The 20,131-nt window shown below is 33.4% G+C and overlaps 1 protein-coding gene across 1 annotated transcript; it reads left to right on the plus strand.

Annotated features, from left to right (window-relative positions):
• Positions 1-563: 563 nt before the first annotated feature.
• LOC114253423 (uncharacterized) lies at positions 564-19,758 on the plus strand. The gene is made up of 12 exons (XM_089739879.1): positions 564-1,001; positions 5,934-6,630; positions 7,278-7,442; positions 8,274-8,391; positions 9,215-9,403; positions 9,984-10,124; positions 10,505-10,641; positions 11,474-11,613; positions 12,743-12,893; positions 13,586-13,725; positions 13,932-14,039; positions 14,246-19,758. The coding sequence occupies exons 1-12, from the start codon at positions 791-793 to the stop codon at positions 15,049-15,051; spliced, it is 3,003 nt and encodes a 1,000-aa protein (XP_089596005.1). The 5' UTR covers positions 564-790; the 3' UTR covers positions 15,052-19,758.
• Positions 19,759-20,131: the final 373 nt, after the last annotated feature.

Below are 20,131 nucleotides of genomic sequence, written 5' to 3' on the forward strand. Positions count from 1 at the left end.
CACAGGTTGATTCACGAATAATATTATTATTATTAAATAATATTATTATTATTATTAAATTATTATTATATATAATATATATAATATATATATATAATAATATTATTATTATTAAATAATATTATTAAGTACTTGTCAAATTTATTAATGAATGATTTTTTTATGTGAACTGCTTAAAAGATTGCTAATTTTGTTTTTAATATCTAAAGGCCAAGCTTATTGTTAAACTGGTGAAACTGTCAAGGTCGTCATGTACTTTTTATAAACGACGTGCTCAAGGCCAGTCCAAATTATTTGCGCATGCTATGTACTGCCATCTAACAATTCTTTAAAAAGTGTAAAAAAATCGATGAAAATAATACCATACACTGACACTAGATGTCACTAAAATGCTCTCTTTTGCAGATTTTCTATTTAGTTTTAATTAGACATTATTCGTTTTTATATTAATTATTTAATGTTACACCTATGTACTGAAGCAAATAGTTTAAATTTAAATAAATATAAAAATAAAATAAAAAATGCATCCGTCGCTACGGCTGTATAATCTATGGCTGTATAGTCTAGCTACTGTTGCTTGACGATGTGTACGAATTTCCAGTAAAAAAAGAGAAGTGCTGAGAAACCAGAAATGGCGTCGCAAGTTGTTTTTTATTCGCTTTGAATGTTTCTAATCGTCCATTGTGATTTTGAATCTTCTATTCGTTTTCGAGATATAGCAAACAAGTAGCGTCCATGTTTAATTAACTGGAAGTGATCGTTTTATCGTGAAACTGTTGTCGCCGCCACAATGGCGTCATCGAACGAAGCAAGATTGTCCCACGTAAAAGCTGGTGAAAATCTTGAACTCGGCGGTGATTATCGCAAAGCGAACGGCGAAAGTTGTGCCGGTGAGGCTTCTAAGCGGCGTCGCATCTCGCATGACACTAAAAAACCTTCGAGGCCGGGATGCGATCCAAGTGTGTCAACCAAACATATCCATACATCTATCGAATCCAAAGGTATTTTACTTTTATATATATAATTGCAGCACAATTTTAAGCTTAACATTGATGACTAAAGGTCAATTTAAATCAATATCATTCATTAACTCGCTATAAATTTTGGTGGGAAAAGTAGTAACCTATTATTTTGTTTGTTACATCATTTGAGGTCAAAAATGTTTATAAACAGTCATTATGCGTTTTTTCATGAAATTCATAGGGTAAACGTTCTTTTACAATTTCAATTAAGTTTCTGTGCGCCGTGAATGGCTAGTTCTAAGAATTTCTGAAATCATTGCATCATCGACCTTGCTGATGGTTGAATACTACTTTCTACTTGTTGCATTATTTGAAAAGAAGTAATATAAAATGGTGGTAGACATTTTATTGGTGGTAGGACGTCTTGTAAGCTTAAATAGGTGTCACGATCCTGTCTATTTCTTTCACAAAACACTACTCCATTTAGATATGAAGGGTAGTATATCTTTTATATTTATTATACATTTGAATCTTCGACCACTTGTGACCGGATGAAAGGCGATTTCATGCAGCAGAGATGCAAATGTTACGATGGATGTGTGGAGTAACGAGAATGGATAGAATACGGAATGAATATATTAGAGGAAGTCTGAAAGTGGCACCTGTGACAGAGAAGCTGAGAAGTGCGCGTTTGGGATGGTATGGACATGTGATGAGACGAAATGAAAATGAGGTTGGTAAGAAAATGTTAACTGAGAAATGTGGAAGGATATAGAGGAAGTGGTTCACTGTGCTACTGACTGACATAAGTGGCTACAAATTACAAAAAAAAAGTCACAGGCGGGCGCATCACGATGCTCAGCAATGAGCGATCGACTAAAGGGGAGGAGAAGGATATCTAAGAAGAAATGAATGGATTGTGTGAAAGACGATATGGGAAAGAGGGGAGTGAGCGAGGAAATGGTATATGATAGAAGAGTATGGAAGAACAAAACATGTTGCACCGACCCCAGGTAACTGGGAGAAGGATAGGATAATAATGATGATGATGATGATCTTCGACCACTTGTCTCAAGATGGGTGATGACATATACATTATGCTTACAAGCTCTAGTAACCACTTACACCAAGTGAGCTGTGAGCTTATTTACTAATCTATACTGAAAGATTATTTACGGTTTGAGTAAAACTTTTTGAGAACCAAATAAAAAAAACTATGAATTTTTTCCAATCCGAAGACATTTCCTCCACTTAGCATGGTTAGCACTTAGTATAGTTTTCTTAAGCAGATAATGATGAAAATGTTGTAAGATTTATTTCAAAGCATATTGTTGTAAGAATGTGTTTAATTTTATTGATTTTGTTTCTAGTTATTTTTACTGTTACTTATAATTTGCACATTTAAAAGGCCACACTACTAACACTAACTAATAATATTTTGAAAGTAAAAAAATAACTAATAAGAATTTAGTGTAGTCACAAATCTCAATGATAAGAAAATGTCAAAACCAATCTATAGCATAAAGACCCACAAGTTTAATATCAGTGAGATTAAAATTATTTGAATGTTGCTTGCTCAAGAAGCTACCTGCAAAAATTTATTGTAGATCACTAGTTCTGATCAATAATAATTCTTTGATTGAAAAGTCCATAGAGTCTGCAATTTCTGCAATTTAACTCTTCTAAAAATCCTCTACAGCATTTCTTGACATGTAGTCAAGCCTGGGCTTCCAGTGCTAAGAACTCGCACAACTATTTCACACATTTTTTGCATATAATTAACCCTACACACAGAGAACAACAGTTGCCATTTTTGTGGACTATATTGCTATACTGGCGCAGAGCCAACCTCACAAAATTCTTCAGATCTACTTCAAAGTGTAGAATAAAGTCCATTGCTACAAAGTCAGTCCATATAACCTTCATTCATAGATAGGGTAACTACCCACTACCATGAATTTTATATTGGACCTGCTTTCAATTATTGAAATTATAATATTCTTAGGCATATATTTAAATCGACAGATTCTGTAAGGGTATTAAAACCACTAGCTACTCAGTAGAAGTTAAGCTAACTACATACTTTCTATAAATCACAGAATCATCAAACCTACCTGTACTTAGAGCCACCAATCATCTTGAATCTGCACTCTGTGACTCAAACTTAATAAAAAAACAAAGAACACAGAGCTATATTCGGAAGCATATCATAAACTCACTCATATAATTCATAGATAACCTTAAATTCCCAAAATTTTATATGCTTAACCCTCAAAACTTTGTCATAGAAAACAAAACTAAGACACAAAATGTGCATTGCTGCCTGGAAATCCACCAAAACCAGTAGCAATGCCACTGATATTGCAAATCTTTAAACCCATCTATAGGCTGAGGAAAATGGATTTTAATTTGGGACAATTTATAATTTAATTATTGTTTTGGAATAATTTGGGATTTATTAGATGTACATAAAGTAAGGCCAACCAGACGAGATAAAAAAAGTAAACAAAGTTTCAGGAGTAAAACATTTTTATTTAAATAAATTTAAAAGAAAAATATGTTTCAATTTGATATTTATTTTTTATAATTCCGATGAAACTATCAAAAATAGAAGAGTAATGGCAGTTTCCCCTTTACAAAATTCAATTCGAAACAAATTTATTGTATCATCTATTTGAGTCGACTATTATCAAAGCCGGCAATCTGACTTTTGAACAATGATTGGTAAATCAGAAAAACGAATTATTGACTTTGTATTCCATTGGCAGTCACAAAACTCTTCGGAACGACATCTTAGATAAATAACAGGTTAACTATTAACCTTTATGTAATGCAGGTTTTGAACCGTATTCTTTGAAGGAGACGATTATATTCAAATCAATCTGTATTGACATATCAAAAATTTTTTTTTGTCCAAATGCACAGATTGCCACCTTTGATAATAGACGACTCATTTCTAGGTGTCTCAACAATTTTTGCATCCATTTTAAGAATTCCGAAAGAATTCCTAGCGTTGAAATAATACATTGAAATCAATTAGATTTTGAAATGATAAATTTTGTAATATTTAAATTATGATATATAAGATAAGCTAAGTGTAATTGAAAAGAACAACATGCTGTAGCTATTTCTGGACTTGCTAAGAAAGCATACTTTACAATTAATCTTTTTTTTGAGACGGAGGCAGAATATTCTTCGGACATCCAAACCGTTCTTTACACCAGATCTACGAAAACGATTCAACGTTAGCCATTTCGATCGACTGCAAGACAAAGCGCCAAGGCGGTGTCTCTATTGTCCCGGGATACTTCGCAGAATCTGAACCAGGAAATAACCGCGTCATAACGCCAACGATCACATATTAGTTTAAATTGTACGCAGTCTGCAGTTAAATTTTTTTTTGGGAAGGTAGGGTGGTCTGAAAGTCTTTCCAGTTTGATACGGACATGTGGGCGAACACAGGCTTAGCCAGGAGGGGTGGGATTAGCTAACAACTGCCCGAAGGAGACCTAATAGCTCAAGGGCAGCGGTTTCGTGAATGCATCTACAGGATAGGAGTCGCGACCGGCAGTGAAAATACGGTTAGATGTGTGGGTAGTACGCAGATTGAGTTAAAGCGCCGCGCGGTCTTTACTGATTGTCCCAAATCTGTAAGGACAGGAGCCAGGAGTTTTCTGGAAACTGTTACACTGCGACAGATTAATGCAGTGAAAGTCAAGCTTTTCCTGACGTTCCACTGCTTTCTTAGTTACTTTCGCCTTCGGGTCCTCTGGGGCCTCCCGGCGCACGTCGCCTTGAAGGAGTCGGTGCTGTATCCGCGAAAGCATCAACCTCTGGTTCAATATCTCTAAATTTTCAAAATCTAGAAAATAACGGTTTTTTTTCGTATATCTTTAATAGCATAAAACTAATTAAATAACAACTTTAATTTAGTACGCTAAGTTCTGTCTGAATAGTTAATTCAAAAACAGCATGCACTTGTGCGCATTATGTATTTGACTATACATTTCATCTGTATTTTCAAAGCTTCGCTAGACAAGGCATTACTGCAACTCTGAATGTTAAGTTTTAATGTCAAATTAGCCTCATAAAATATTTTTCAATTTTTGAGTCTTCCGTCAGACAATTATTTATTCACTGTTGAAATACGCGCCCGACTTACGCGCTTATTAAGTGTTGATTTCATATACAAAGATAACACACGTATACCTATCTAGTATAAGTATACTAATGCAGACATTACTAAGATAAGGATCACAAAAAGCTAACATATTTTCATTGTTGCTAATATACACAGTGCAACTAAGCGAGAAAAAAAGTTAAGTTAAAAAAAGTAAAAAAAAAGATTTAAAAAAACTAAGTGCGAAATTAACATAGGCAACAGGTCATCATTAACTAAACCATATGAAAAGTAATTGTATGATTAGGTAATTAAATCAATCTTCCAAATTATTAGGATATAATTGTGGTTTTTATTTGAAATCAAATAATAATATTTGATAATTTTAATTCTAATTTGAATGCATCATTTCATTTATGGCTGATTGTTGTGTTTGTTATCCTATGGTTATCCCTCTGGGCTGATATGAACCATTGCTCTCCTTAAAAAAGTCTATGTTAGCATGTCATTTATTTTGGCTGTGAATCGTCACACGTAATGAAATTGCATACCAATTTTGAAAGATAAGAACTGCCGAGTTCTGTGTTGTGTTTCTTCATATAATTTTATTTTATATCAGTACTCCATAAACCCAAAAATTGTCACTATGCCACAAGTTATAGTCTTGCTGTATAACATAAATTCTTGTTGAGCAATATACATATTATTATTTATTATATTTTCATAAATTATTTCAAACTAATGCATATAATAACACTTTGACTACACTAAGTACACTAATAGTAGAATGTCTAAAATAAATTACAAAGTTAAATTAGTTTGCTATTTGTTAAATTTCCCTTTTTCAACAGGTAAAAAACGAAAACGTAGTCAGGATTCTTCAAAGTTGGTATCCTTGTGGGGTGATGATACAAAACCTGCAAAGTTGAGTAAGATATGGCCCGTTTTTGACTCAGGAGGGTATGGAGATGCAGCTGTGTTAACTCTTCATGTTATGAACAAAACACCAAATTTAATGAATCCTTTACTATATGACTCTCAAAGAGACGATTTTTGTCTAGCGGAATTGAATCAAGAACCATTAAAATCTGATTGGTTCAGAGGCCTTAATGCATCATGGAAACAGACTCAACTTACAAACAAAATAGCCAATAATGATGTAACGAAGAAAATCTTCTCATCAGTGTCCCGCCAGTTACGTATCATCAATACACATCTACAGCAATCAATGTTTAAATATAAATATCCACGGGTCACAAGATCCAATATTCTTCTAGACAATTCGACAGTTAGAAGGCCAGCCACACATTTCAGTCTTACATTAAGGGCAATAAGGTTCCAGGCAACACCAAGAAGAGAGTTACCATGTTATGGAAATCTTGAGTTACCATTAAAACTGAAACAAGAAGGTGGTATGTTACAAGTATATCCTGCCATCAGGAGTCTTAAGGATAATGAGGTTAAAATTAACATTGAGAATGAACATGTCAAGATGGAGAAAGAAAAAGAGAGAGAAAAAGAACGAGAGAAAGATAAAGATAGAGACAGGTATATTACAATATAACAATACTACTTTTTTATACTAATTTAAATAAACAACCCTTGTTTTAAATGACATTTCCTTAATCCCATAACAATATTTCATATATTCATAAACAGCTTCTAGAGTTTAGCATATACACAGGGTGTCCCAGAAAGAATGCATAATCCTGAAACACCTCATAGTAGAACTATTGGGGACACAAAATAAAAAATAAAACATTTCAGATAGTACCCAGATTAATTACCTATATAAAAATACTACATTTTATGATTGAAATTTAAGTTTGGATTAATTTTTACAAAAAATTACAACAGCTACTCATATGGTTTAGTGCATATCCATTGGTATAGTTCATGTAGAATGTTATAACACCAAAAACCCTGTGGGTTTCATATGTTTGTAGCTGTTGTATATAACAGAAACGCACAGGAGTTGGGAAAATATTTTTTTTTTTTTAATTTTATAATTTGGGTACTATCTAAGAAAAAAATTTTTTTTTTGAGTTCCCAATAGCTCTACTATGAGGTGTTTCAAGATTATGCATTCTTTCTGGAATACCCTGTATATACCTATTGATCGGAAATGCTATATGTAATCAGTTTTAGTAAAAAGAGCATTAAAAGATATGTTAATAAAGTGCTATTACTTTCAGGTCATCGCGTCATTCATCGTGTCACCATTGTAGGCGAAGGTCTCGTGTGAAGCGCTGTTCAATCGGCGTTCAGTGCAGGCGTGATCGAGCCGCCCCCGTTTGTATTGGGGAAGGATGGGGAACTTTAATGGAGAACCCTGACATCAAGGGGCTTAAATATCACAGGTGAGATACATGGAAAATTGGTAGGGAAACCTATAATGTAATTTTTTTGAATGAGACTTCTGTGAGAGGCCCACTAGCGGACATGAGGTGCCGAGTGATGATTAAAGACTATAGACATTAACATGATCGTTTCCAGCCATTTTGAGTCCTAAACTTTTAAACCGAATGTCATAACTGTTTTATGGGAGAAATAGGCAGCAGTAGGCAGTAGGCAGCGGCTTGGCTTTGCTCCTGGCATTGCTGAAGTCCATGGGCGACGGTAACCACATACCGTCAGGTGGGCCGTACGCTCGTCTGCCTACAAAGGCAATACTTATAAACTATACCTGTCCAACTTACCACTATATTTCTGTCACCAAAATGCAGGCCTTTAAAAACAAATTAGAGTATATTTTGTAACATATACTTGAGTCGACTATTATCAAAGCCGGCAATGTGACTTTTGTACAATTATTGGTAAATCAGAAAAACGAATTATTGACTTTGTACTCCATTGGCAGTCACAAAACTCTTCTGAACGACACCTTAGATAAATAACAGGTTAAATATTAACCTTTATTTAATGCAGGTTTTGAACCGTATTCTTTGAAGGAGACGATTATATTCAAATCAATCTGTATTGACATATCAATAACATTTTTTTGTCCAAATGCACAGATTGCCACCTTTGATAATAGACGACTCACTTATAGTTTTATCAGCCTGCTGCCGTTGTATTACTGTTATGTTTATTCCTAATGGCTTAGACAGAAATTGAATTGGTCTGAAGATTAGAAAGATAGGCTTTTAGAAGTACATAAAAGCTGTCACTCATTCAAATTTTTTCGACAGGTTAATGCGAGTCGAAACTCACCCAAATGGTGGTGCCAGTGTAGTGTACCTTCACCAGCGAGATGTTGACATGCTGGGTGAACAACAACAGCAGTCTCTGGCCAAAGAGTTTCTGAAGGTGATTGATTGATTTTATATTTACTGGTGGTAGGAGCTCTTGTGAGTCCGCGCGGATAGGTACCACCGCCCTGCCTATTTCTGCCGTGAAGCAGTAATGCGTTTCGGCTTGAAGGGTGGGGCAGCCGTTGTAACTATACTGAGACCTTAGAACTTATATCTCAAGGTGGGTGGCACATTTACGTTGTAGATGTCTATCGGCTGCGGTAACCACTTAACACCAGGTGGGCTGTGAGCTCGTCCACCAATTTAAGCAAAAAAAAATTATAGAAAAAAATATAGGACTGATAAGTTATATTTATTATAAAAAAGAATATTAGTAGCTATGCATGTTGGTTTGATAGTATCATTAAAAAGACTAGGTAAAATAGATTATACAATAAATTCTTATATTAGCACATCAGAAAATTATTAGTTTATCATCTTTGTAACTGGTGTGAAAGTGTATTCATTTAATGTTTCATTTAAATAACATTTGCTATCATTGAAATACCAATTTCAATTCCATTTAAAAAAATTGTATTTAGATAGTGTTTTTTTTCCCTACCTATGCTGATAGCCTTGAGAGGCTATTTCAGCTTCACCCTAGCGTGTAGGTGAGCTCACGGGGCTCAAACCGGAGTGTTGCTAAGACTAGCCCTAGTAAGAGCAGTGCTTCGCAGAATCTACCGCCGGATCGGAAACGCAACCCACTGAGAAGATCCGGCGAGAAACTCAGTGGGCTGTGTCTATGGGTTAATTCGCTCGTCGAGCCCTTCGTCGCAAGCGACGGGTCGACGAGGACGGTGGAGATAGTGTGTAATAAGTGTCCAACGTGTCGACAGCTGGTGTTCTCGGAAGACAGTGAGGGTTGGGCCCGGTTCGTGTGCGGCGTGGTGCGCGGCGCGGCGGCTCCCTTCCCGTGCCTCCTCCAGCACCTCGCACACAAGCACCCCACGCTGCCGGTCAAGGCCGGCGTATTGGCCAGAGCATCAGACATCGAGACCACCACTCTCGCACGATACTATCAGCAGGTACACTACAGCATCTTTTTTTATGACTTGTAAGTCATAATTTACCCGGTGTTAAGTGATTACCCAACATAGACCTCAACGTAAATGCCACCAAGTACTGATACATAAGTTTCATTTACTTTGTGAAATGATTATCTGTACTCTTTAAGTCGGAATATATGACTGTTTCGAAGTATAATTAAATAGGGGCTACCTAACTTATCTACTCATCCTACTTGTGCCCGCTTTCAGTATGCCCTAATGTGCCTAGAGCGTGGCGCCTTTTACTATTCAAATTAAATATACGTCCGTAATATCATACCAGCTCTTTCAGGAAGTAATTTAATTCCTTGAGATCAAAGATTTTAGAGTGCCAAGGTTTTTTAACTGATGGTCTGCAAATCCGTCGTACTCCATCAACGACTATGTAATCTGCTATCATGTAAGTCTTTACACCGAACAGATAGATGTATTGAAAACTTTTTTAATAATAAAGATTATACTACTAAACTCAAAATACTTATTTAACAATTTGATTGTGTATGATTTCAATTAAATTAGGAATTTTAGCCATATTTACTTAAAACATTTCTTTATGCAGGTTCAACAAACATATGCAGCAGGCACTTTCCGTTGTGGTCCGTTACACCAAATATCTCTGGTAGGCACGGTACATGAGGAAGTTGGAGGCTATTTCCCCGACATGCTGGAGATGCTGGCTTCATGTCCATTTCTTAACATGGTAAGTACTTGATGATTGTTTTGCATCATGTTTCCCCTTCCAAGTATTCTTTCCATGATAGCCATTGGGCTCTTGACTATTTACCATCATCATTTGCAATTAATAAATAAATTTGACAAGCTACAGAAGCTACATTCATCTCAATGTTGACAGTTGGAACATTACTTCAGGTTATTTCACATATAAAATAATAGAAAAGCAATCTGCCTGTTTTTATATAACAATTACTTCTCAATGTATATTATTTGAGCAGGGTTTTTATAAAATTCATAACACTAAAGTTCGATGCTAGCTAATAATTATGTAGGTCGCCTGAAACAGAAGAAAATAATATTAATTGCTGTCTTTATATATGTTATATCATTATGTTGTGCACTCAGACCATGCCATGGGGTCCATTATCAGCTGTGGAAATGGACCCTCAAGAATCAAATGATGGACCAATATTGTGGATTCGACCTGGGGAACAACTTGTTCCCACTGCAGAACTAGGAAAGAGTCCAATTAAGAAGAGAAGGTATTATAAATCATTTTAATTAATTTAGTCAATTAGTTTATTAAAATAAATAGGTTTTTGTAAATTCATGTAGTTATTAGTATTTACTAGAGCTTATAATGAGATCTCTGCCTCTCCTCCTTGGAACGTCTCAGTAGTATTTCATTACACTACCACCAATTTTTCGCATGGAATAACAATGTGTTTAGTATCCAAATAAATAAAAATATATCGACGCTTGAAAGGCAAACGTGACTAAGCGACAATGCGTGAACTTTACAGTAGACTAATTTAAAGTTGAAATACCTGAAAACAAAATTTATTTTAACGAATCTAGCTGTAGTAGAATCTAGCTAGTAACTAGGATTAAAATGATTTTAATAGACCTGGAAATATTATTTTTTTGCGCATCGAATATGGTTATTGTCTATCATTTATGTACAAAGCAGCTATTGTCGCTTAGTCACTTTTGCCTTTCAAGCGTCGATATGTTTAAGGTTTTTTCTTTTGTTAATCCATTCTCTGGTAATGACAAGACTGATTGTACTGACTTTTTTTCTGTAGAAATAGCAGCAGCTCATTAGCCTGTTATATTTATTTATTTATTTGGGAAACACAGTACATACAAACATATAATATTTTAAAAAATATAGCTAAAACTAACCAAATATTTTTCCACAATCAAAATCACATATAAGTAGAAAATGAACAGAGAAGAGAAATTTAGAAATATAAAATTACAAAAAAAACAAAAGCAACACAATACGCATATCTTATTTTATACATATAATAAATACATAAACCTGCAAAGAGCTTTTGATTACATTTCCCTCCTATTTTTGATCATTTACAGGACGGGTATAAACGAACTACGCAACCTGCAATACTTGCCGCGGTACAGCGAGGCTCGCGAGTTTCTGTTCGAAGACCGGACGAGGGCTCACGCCGACCACGTCGGACACGGACTCGATAGGATCACTACAGCCGCTGTTGGTAGGTATCTTATTGTTAAGAGGTTGTGTCGGATAAAATTTAAGATTCGGTTTTCTAGAAAATTACGGACAATCAAAATTGATCGATCATCACAGGGTATTTGTTCCTTGCTCATATACTTGTTACTCAGTAGTATTCACTATAGCACACGAAGCTGTTATTGTTGGCCCACCCACTTTCCACTTATATACCCTGCCCTACGGTGTGAAACGCAGTCGAACCTTCTCGGCCACGGTTTTTTCCCTACCTAATTTATAGGTGATAGGCTCGAGGGACTATTCTAGCTTCTTCGCTATACGATCTCTATTAAGTTTTTGTGAACGCTCGTCTTCCGTACAACACAACGTTAGTTGTATATTATCAGTAAAATGAATAATTCTAATTGCTCGATACAGACGCACTGGGCGACTTATATTATAATTTGATAACATAATTCGGTAAGTACTCAATACCTTATTCTTGATCGATTTTATTAACTCGAGGACTGCATTTTACTTAGTGTAGGAATAGACGCTTTTTTTTATTGCTTAGTTGGGTGGACGAGCTCACAGCCCACCTGGTATTAAGTGGTTACTGGAGCCCATAGACGTCCACAACGTAAATGGGCCACCCACCTTGAGATATAAGTTCTAAGGTCTCAAGTATAGTTACAACTGCTGCCCCACTCTTCAAACCGAAACGCATTACTGCTTCACGACAAAAATAGGCAGGGTGGTGGTACCCACCCGCGTGGACTCACAAGAGGTCCTACCACCAGTAATTATGCAAATTATAATTTTGCGGGTTTCATTTTTATTACACGATGTTATTTCTTCACCGTGAAAATCAATCATGAACATTTGTTGAGTACGTATTTCATTAGAAAAATTGGTACCCTCCTGAGATTCGAACACCGGTGCATCGCTCAACACGAATGCACCGGACGATTTATCCGTTAGGCCACGACGACTTCAAATGACACGTACCAACCCATATTCCTTAAGAAACGTGATCAGAACCTGAAAAGGTACTGAAGACTTTCTGTGTGTTGATAAAGCACCCTGTGTTTGCTAATAGACAACAAAAACAGTACAAGAATGAACCTTATCTTAAAGTCAGTAAGATCTAAACATAATTGTTTTTTACACAGGTGTGTTGAAAGGAATCCAGTGCGGAGACGACAGCGACCGTGGACGCATAACGAAAGACGTGGTCGCATTCCACGCCGCCGACTTCAACAAACTCGTTCAGCTCCTTCAGTTGGATCTGTACGAGCCTCCCATATCGCAGTGTGTCACTTGGTATGTACATAATTAAAAAATATTACTGTAGCCTTATTTCGATTATTTAGATAAATAATGATATAAATAAATAAATCATCATTGTCAAACCAAAATCTGTTATGTGCACTTTTTGAGATTTTTACTTTTTGACCTTTTCGTATAGTTCACAGCCCTATCTACCGTATAAAAAACCTGTTATGTGTCCATAGCTTTCGTTTGATATAGTTCTAAAAATTCACCTTCATATAAAGTTTTATACGAAAATGTTTTTACTCGTTAATTCAAAATACCTACAGTTTTTGCACACAGCAGATTTTAGTTTGACAGTGACGAAATGATAAATGATTTCGATAATAATCTAGTGCATACAATAATTTTGAGACCATTTTGCAATTCCTAAGAACTTATTTGTAAAATGATTTCTATATATTATAAAAGCAAGTGAAGATAACATCTTATCTTCAGAACGGATCAAACTGATTTTTCACCATCAGTGTATAATGAAGGTTTATGTAAATTATTCAATACTAAAATAAATCAGTCTATGTCCATATTTTGGACATAGACTGATTTTGGACTCATGTGAAGATGCAAGAAATCTAATAAACCATGTAAAAAGGGGTTGTTAAAACCTAATCAGCAATGTCCTATACAATTTGTTAAATAAAAAAACTTTGACAATTAATTTACAATGTCTGTTTTTTTAACAGGCTAGAAGAAGCAAAGCTGAATCAGTTACGCAGAGAGGGAGTGCGATATTCAAGATTACCTCTGTGCTCAGACGATATTTACTTTTTACCAAGAAATATTATACATCAATTTCGGACAGTCTCTGCTGTGACGTCAGTCGGTAAGTGTTGGAGTAAATATCATAATTTTAAAATTGTACTTAATTGCATTGTATAATGATAAATTAATTTCCCAATTTTATATGGGTGTAATGTTGCAATAGAAACTAACATTATTTTTAAAATGTTATGTTTATCTGTCATTCTGGTTGTGCATGTCTCTATTATCAATAAGGTTGGTATTCTAAATCGATATTTTTATTTTCAGCATGGCATTTACGTCTAAAGCAATATTATCCTTCATCGGAAGCGTCATCTCCGGCTGAAGAACGTCCTGCGGCCGATCCTGAACCCGTGATCATCAATAACACACCCGGTAACTAATAAAATTTATTGAGATGTAGATTTAAAGTTAAGATAATAATTTAATGATATATAGATAATAGAGAGTATGAATAATAAATGCGACGAATCACTATTATCACTATTATTAAATAAATAAATAACAGGCCAATATTAAATACTGCAAGAAATACCATACCACAGTAAAATATATGAGTAAAGTGTGTTTATTATTCACAGAAAAGTCATCAAAACACAAAGTGGGCGTGATCGAAATGAGAGCTCTGAGCGCGAAGTTCCAGAAATCCGCCATGAAACTATCAACTGGTGGACGCAAGAGTATCGATACACAAACGAAGGACAAACACACAGACAAGAAATCAGACAAAGATAAAACAGACAAACCTGATGTGAAATCCGAGAAAGTGGAGGTCAAAGCGGAAATAAAGGCAGATCCAAAACTTGAAAGGCCAGATATTAAAACTGAGAAATCTTATACACCAGTCGAAAAATCAGAGACTAAAATAGAGAAAATTGAATTGAAAACTGTAAAGGTTGAACCTAAATCAGATAGACCTGATCACAAACCAGACAAAACTGACGATAAACCAGAAAAGTCTAGTAAAACCCCTGAAAGACTTGATATTAAATCTTCAAAATCTGAAGGGAAAATTGACAAGGACCTAAAAACAGAGAAACCTGAGAAGTTAGACAAGACTGACAGATCAGATAAAACAGAGAGAACAGAATCTAAAGATAAAATTGACAAAGACCCAAAGTCTGAAAAAACTGACAGCAAAAGGTCTGAGAAATCTGACAAAACTCATAGGCACAAAGATGACAAGCATCGATCAGAGAGGTCTGACAAACATGATCATAGGCGGCACTCATCTTCACGTCATAAATCGCATAAGTCTCATCGGAGAGAGCGCTCCGATGATAGAAGTAGGCCCAATGAGAAGAATGACAGACACGGAAGGGAAAAAACCACCGAGAAAGAATCTGTGAAAGTTCATACTAGTGCAGTGCATCGACCACCAGACTAGCCATCGTACAAGTGATTTATCGGGACATAAATTGTAAATGTGTTTTCTGTGTTGTGTTGAAGAAATTTGGATTGGACATGAGTACAGGTATGAATTTTTATCTTGGTTGATGGCTGACTGTTTATTACGCGATAGAAATTACCCCTGTCAACAATTCAAAGAAGTATTTGGGTCACCAACTTTGTTATAGATAAGTTTTTGAGGCTATTAACAATATAAAAATAAATTAAATGATTCTAAAAATATTGACAAATCAGTATATTTCCATTGAAATTGCTTCACTTCACTTTTGTAATGTACAATGTAATTTTTTATTTCAAAACTAAGAATATTAACTAGAAGAGTAATTGATTATAAAGTAAAAACAGGAGTCTGGATCTGTAATATAGTAGGATTGTAAATTATAGTATGTTTGGTGACCCTAAGAACAGTAACTGTATCTAATGTTAATGAATAGAAACTAATAATGTAAAGTGAGCTATGATAATGGCTGATGTGGATATAAATTAATTGTAGATGTCAAACATAACACCATACATTACAAATTAGTTTCTGAAATCTCAATACATTATTTGTTTTTATAGAAATATACCCTTAAAATTGGTCTTTCTACTTAAAAACCCTCCTTAAAATAGTCATATAACCATAGATAATAAATATGATTGATTGTAAGCATAATTTAATTTCTAAAGTTATTTTAATGAAAAAACTAGATAAACATTTTGAAGAATGAATTACCTTTTAAAAGTTTATAAAATTGTAAGTAATGTTAATGATTTACTTATTTGATAAACAAAAGTAATAAACATGGAAGGCAAGTGTGGATCTCATGTTGTGAATGAAAGATTTACGTTTGTTCATTAGATGTACTAACACATCATTTGTGGACGTTTTAGGCGATTTAATGAAATTGAGGAGATAATAACAAAGATAAATTATTACAGTGTAGCAGTCAAGCTACTGTTGTCTTCCATTTGTGGTCCGTTGCACCATCAAATTTTGTTAATTACAGAAAAAGAAAAAGTATTGAAAAACAAGTACCCATTTCTAAATAAATAAAAAGTCATGTATCATTTGCTAAAAGAACCTATGAAAATAATATCAAAAACTTTTAAAAGAATGTAATGTTGACAATAGGGATGTAGAAAGCAGTTTCATTTATTTTTATTTCTCAGTTATAATACAAATCTCCTCATTTCTAAAACTTTGTATTACCATCAAGTGCCCTTTCAAATTTCGATCTGAACCTCATGTGTTTAAGGTTCGAATTTCTTCAATGAAACCTAAAAGCACGATACTTTAAATTTAGTACATGCAGTAAGTAGGTTATGTAAATTATTGTTTAAAAGTCTCTCAGAGGCTATGTTTATAAGTGCGAATGGTGATGCAGTTTTACAAGTTACATTTTTTGTTTACATTTTAAACTGGTTAGAATAGGGTATTTGAATGTATTCAGAAAGTGTTTAAAATAAAATAATTAAAAGACACTATTGAAAGTGATTTTTTATGATATTCTAGTAAGAAATGTTGAATATGCTCTTATTTCACGATTAATTTCCATAGAAATTTATTAATTTGGCCCTAAAATTTTTTAGGTTTGGTTCAACCGTATGGCAGTATTGAGTAACATTATTGGTTTATGAAATAGTTACATTGATATTTCTTAATTGAAAGGAAATACATTATATATATTGTTGTTTTTTTCTTCTAAATAAATATATTTCCGATTACACAAAAAAATACGATTTAAAAAAAAACCTATTATAAATATGTTATGAGGAATCTATATTACTAGCACTGCCCAAATCTAACTGATTTTGAACATATCCTACAGCTGTTTATTTTACAAAAAAATGCATTTAATATGGACAATATTATTGATATGTCGAAATTTAAATTGAAAAAATCATAAGGTCTTGTAAAACTACATCTTAACTTCATTTTTTAAAGATTTTAAAGAAACAATATAAGATAAGTGAATTTTTAAAAGAAAAATAGATAAAGTTTTCACACAATAAGTACTAAAACTGCACTAAAAATATAATAATTAAAAATAGCTTTTGAATAGGTTTTAATAATATTGTTTTTTTTTTCTTTTAAACTTAGTTATCAGTTTGATTTCCACTAATAAATTTATTGATCTCAAAAAGCTTATTGGTTTTTTATTCAAAAAGTTGTGATTTAAGGAATGATGGTCACAATAATCTCTCAAGTTTAAAATTTACTACAACAGCCAACTTGATTGTGGAAAATTCAAATAAAATTCCAAAATTTTGTTAGAGAATTATTTCCATACTAAATCTTGTAAATTGCCCCGAAATAAGGACTGCACCTTGAAAAATAAAATATATGGCTGGATGATGACAAAGTCATAGAATGATACTTATGTTTGTTTTCTGATAGAGAAATCAATTTTAAAGGACAGAAATAGGTACTAATTTTCATCAACACTTATATTTTTTGTATGAAGTAACATGTTTCTTACCATGAACATTTGATTATTGTCAGCATGTATAATTTGTTGCTCATTAAAGAATCAACCCAATTTTACGTCAGTAAAAGAACATACAAAAAGAAGATTAATGCGAGACTCATTCACTGGATCTTAATTTAAAAAAAAAACGAATTTAACGCCTTGTACTGAAGTAGTACCCAAAGACAAAATCTATTGTAGCCATGTTACTGATACTTCAAACGATTTCTCAATAACAACAAATGAACATTCTTAAATTCATATAAAGGACTTGATGTGTGATCCTAGTTGAGTACAATTTGTGCCCCTAATGCCCATTTTAACACGCATATAAGGATTATATACAGAAATCATACACATTAATATTATGTAAATAAGTTTAGGGCACCGAAAATTACCGTATGTCTTAGAAAAGAATACAGTATTACTAAATATATAATAATATAAAGATTTTTCATGTTGTAAAATAACTTTATTTATTTTACAGTAATTAAAATTTAATTTCAAAGATTCTCTATCACATGATGCATAATAAGCTGCGGTGTTGAATTATTTTGTTGAAATTTTTTTACAATTGAAATGGAAAATCTAAAATGTATTGTTGAAAATTATATCATAAGAAACTGAGAATAAGTTTTCCTCGTAATTGCGATTTTACTGTAAATATGTATCTATTGTAATGTTTTTATTCTTATGTTTTTAATTTTTACTTTAAAATTTCTTTTTAATATTTTTAAGGACATTAGTGTTAAAAAAGTTTAAAACAATCCAGTAAAGCTCCTTTGAATTTATCGCAAGTCCAGTTGCTCCTTGATGTGATTGATTATGTGAAGTCCACATGTCTTTAAGTGAAAGCCGTGTTTAGCAGCTATGAGACAAGGTCAGAAAAAAAATAATTTAAAATTCAGTATTTAATTAATCTGGAGAAACTTTGATTCTCTTGAGCAAATTATTTTAATTTAAAGAAGTTTATGCCTCTAAATACTCAGGACGTATCAAGTCTATATATATAAAAATGAAACCCGTTTTCCGTTGTCACGACATAACATGAAAACGGCTTGACCGATTTGGCTAATTTTGGTCTTGAATTATTTGTAGAAGTCCAGAGAAGGTTTAAAAGGTATAAAAATATGAAAATTCTCGGAATAAATAAAAATAACAATTTTGTTTTCCCTTTGACCTGTCCCCCGTCGGACGGATTCCTTTTGTTTGTTTTAAGTTTATTCTATATAAAAGTTTAGGTCTTTTATTTATCGATTGAGGCACTACGAAGTCTGCCGGGTCAGCTAGTATATTATAAAAACTAATTACATTCTATTGTACTAACTCTCAACGCGGTATTGCCAAACTTATCGTACAGTAAATCGCCTACTACTTTTTTTCTTTCTCAATCAGTTATGTATAGAGTAATGTGAAATTTAATGAACTATATTCATTTTTTCATTTCATTTTCTAATTTCATTTTTTCAATTTAATTTCGATATTTTGCCTTAGATTTTCTAAGGCAAAATTTCACTGGTGAAATTAGTTCCATTCATAAATTAACTTAAAAATATAATAAATTACTGTGTAATAAAAATTTTTTATTGACTTTTTATATTTTTATGCACATTACTTATACATAACTTCAAAAACGTGATAGTAAAAAAAAAATCACAGCTAACACTTTAAAACACCTAGGGTTGAGTGATTATTATTGATCATAACGTCTCTATATACTACAGTACTTTTATGAAAGACATTTCTTTTTTGAGGCATGTTCCTGTCATGTATGCTTTCTGCACCGATGACGAAGAGATGAATAGGGAATTAAAAAAAAAACGCGCCACCTTTTATACAAAGACGATCAATATCAAACTATAAAAAAGAATTTTAGTTTGTATTTTTTTATTTAACCTCATTTGAAACGTTTGCAACGGTGAATCTAAGTTGGCCAGATTAACTAATATAATATAATTTTTTTTTTTAAATTTGACTGACCTTTTCTATATCATCTAATGTCAATAAGATTATAACAGAGTATACAACATTAATTGTATTAGGTCTGAAATGTAGTAAAAACAAAGTTTGTATGAAGGAAACGTTTAAGTGTTTTTGTTAAAAGGAAGTGCCCTCTGGTTTCAGTGATTGATGTGATCGAAAGAGAAAAGAGATATATTTAACCTATTTATATTTAGGTGGTTAATTTATTGTTTCAAATTTCCTATTTTTTTTAATTAGACTATGAATTAAAATTGTAGTTTTATTTTTTACCCCTCTCTCCTTATTTACGTGCAAGTGAAGATGTTTGTGATTGTATTGTTCTAGGAAAATATAAAGTATCAACACAATACGTAAAAATACATTATTTTTTTTATTGCTTATGTGCGTGGACGAGCTCACAACCCACCTGGTTTTTAAGTGGTTACTGGAGCCCATAGACATAATCAAAAGCATCTCGGTCACCTCGCCGAACTCGTCTCTTGCAACGAAGGGCTTGGACGAGTAAATTAACCCATAGACACAGCCCACTGAGTACTTATCTCGCCGGATTTTCTCAGTGGGTTGCGTTTCCGATCCGGTGGTAGATTCTGCGAAGCACTGCTGTTGGTAGAGCCAGTGTTAGCA

The sequence above is a fragment of the Bombyx mandarina genome, chromosome A1, assembly GCF_030267445.1.
Source record: "Bombyx mandarina strain Sakado chromosome A1, ASM3026744v2".
Lineage (NCBI taxonomy): Eukaryota > Metazoa > Arthropoda > Insecta > Lepidoptera > Bombycidae > Bombyx > Bombyx mandarina.

Bases quoted from the DNA above. Each gene is read 5' to 3' on its own strand.
- LOC114253423 (XM_089739879.1), top strand. From the start codon at position 791: ATGGCGTCATCGAACGAAGCAAGATTGTCCCACGTAAAAGCTGGTGAA. The intron at 10,125-10,504 runs GTAAGTACTTGA...TTGTGCACTCAG, and splicing joins CATGTCCATTTCTTAACATG to ACCATGCCATGGGGTCCATT. The intron at 11,614-12,742 runs GTAGGTATCTTA...TTTTTTACACAG, and splicing joins GATCACTACAGCCGCTGTTG to GTGTGTTGAAAGGAATCCAG.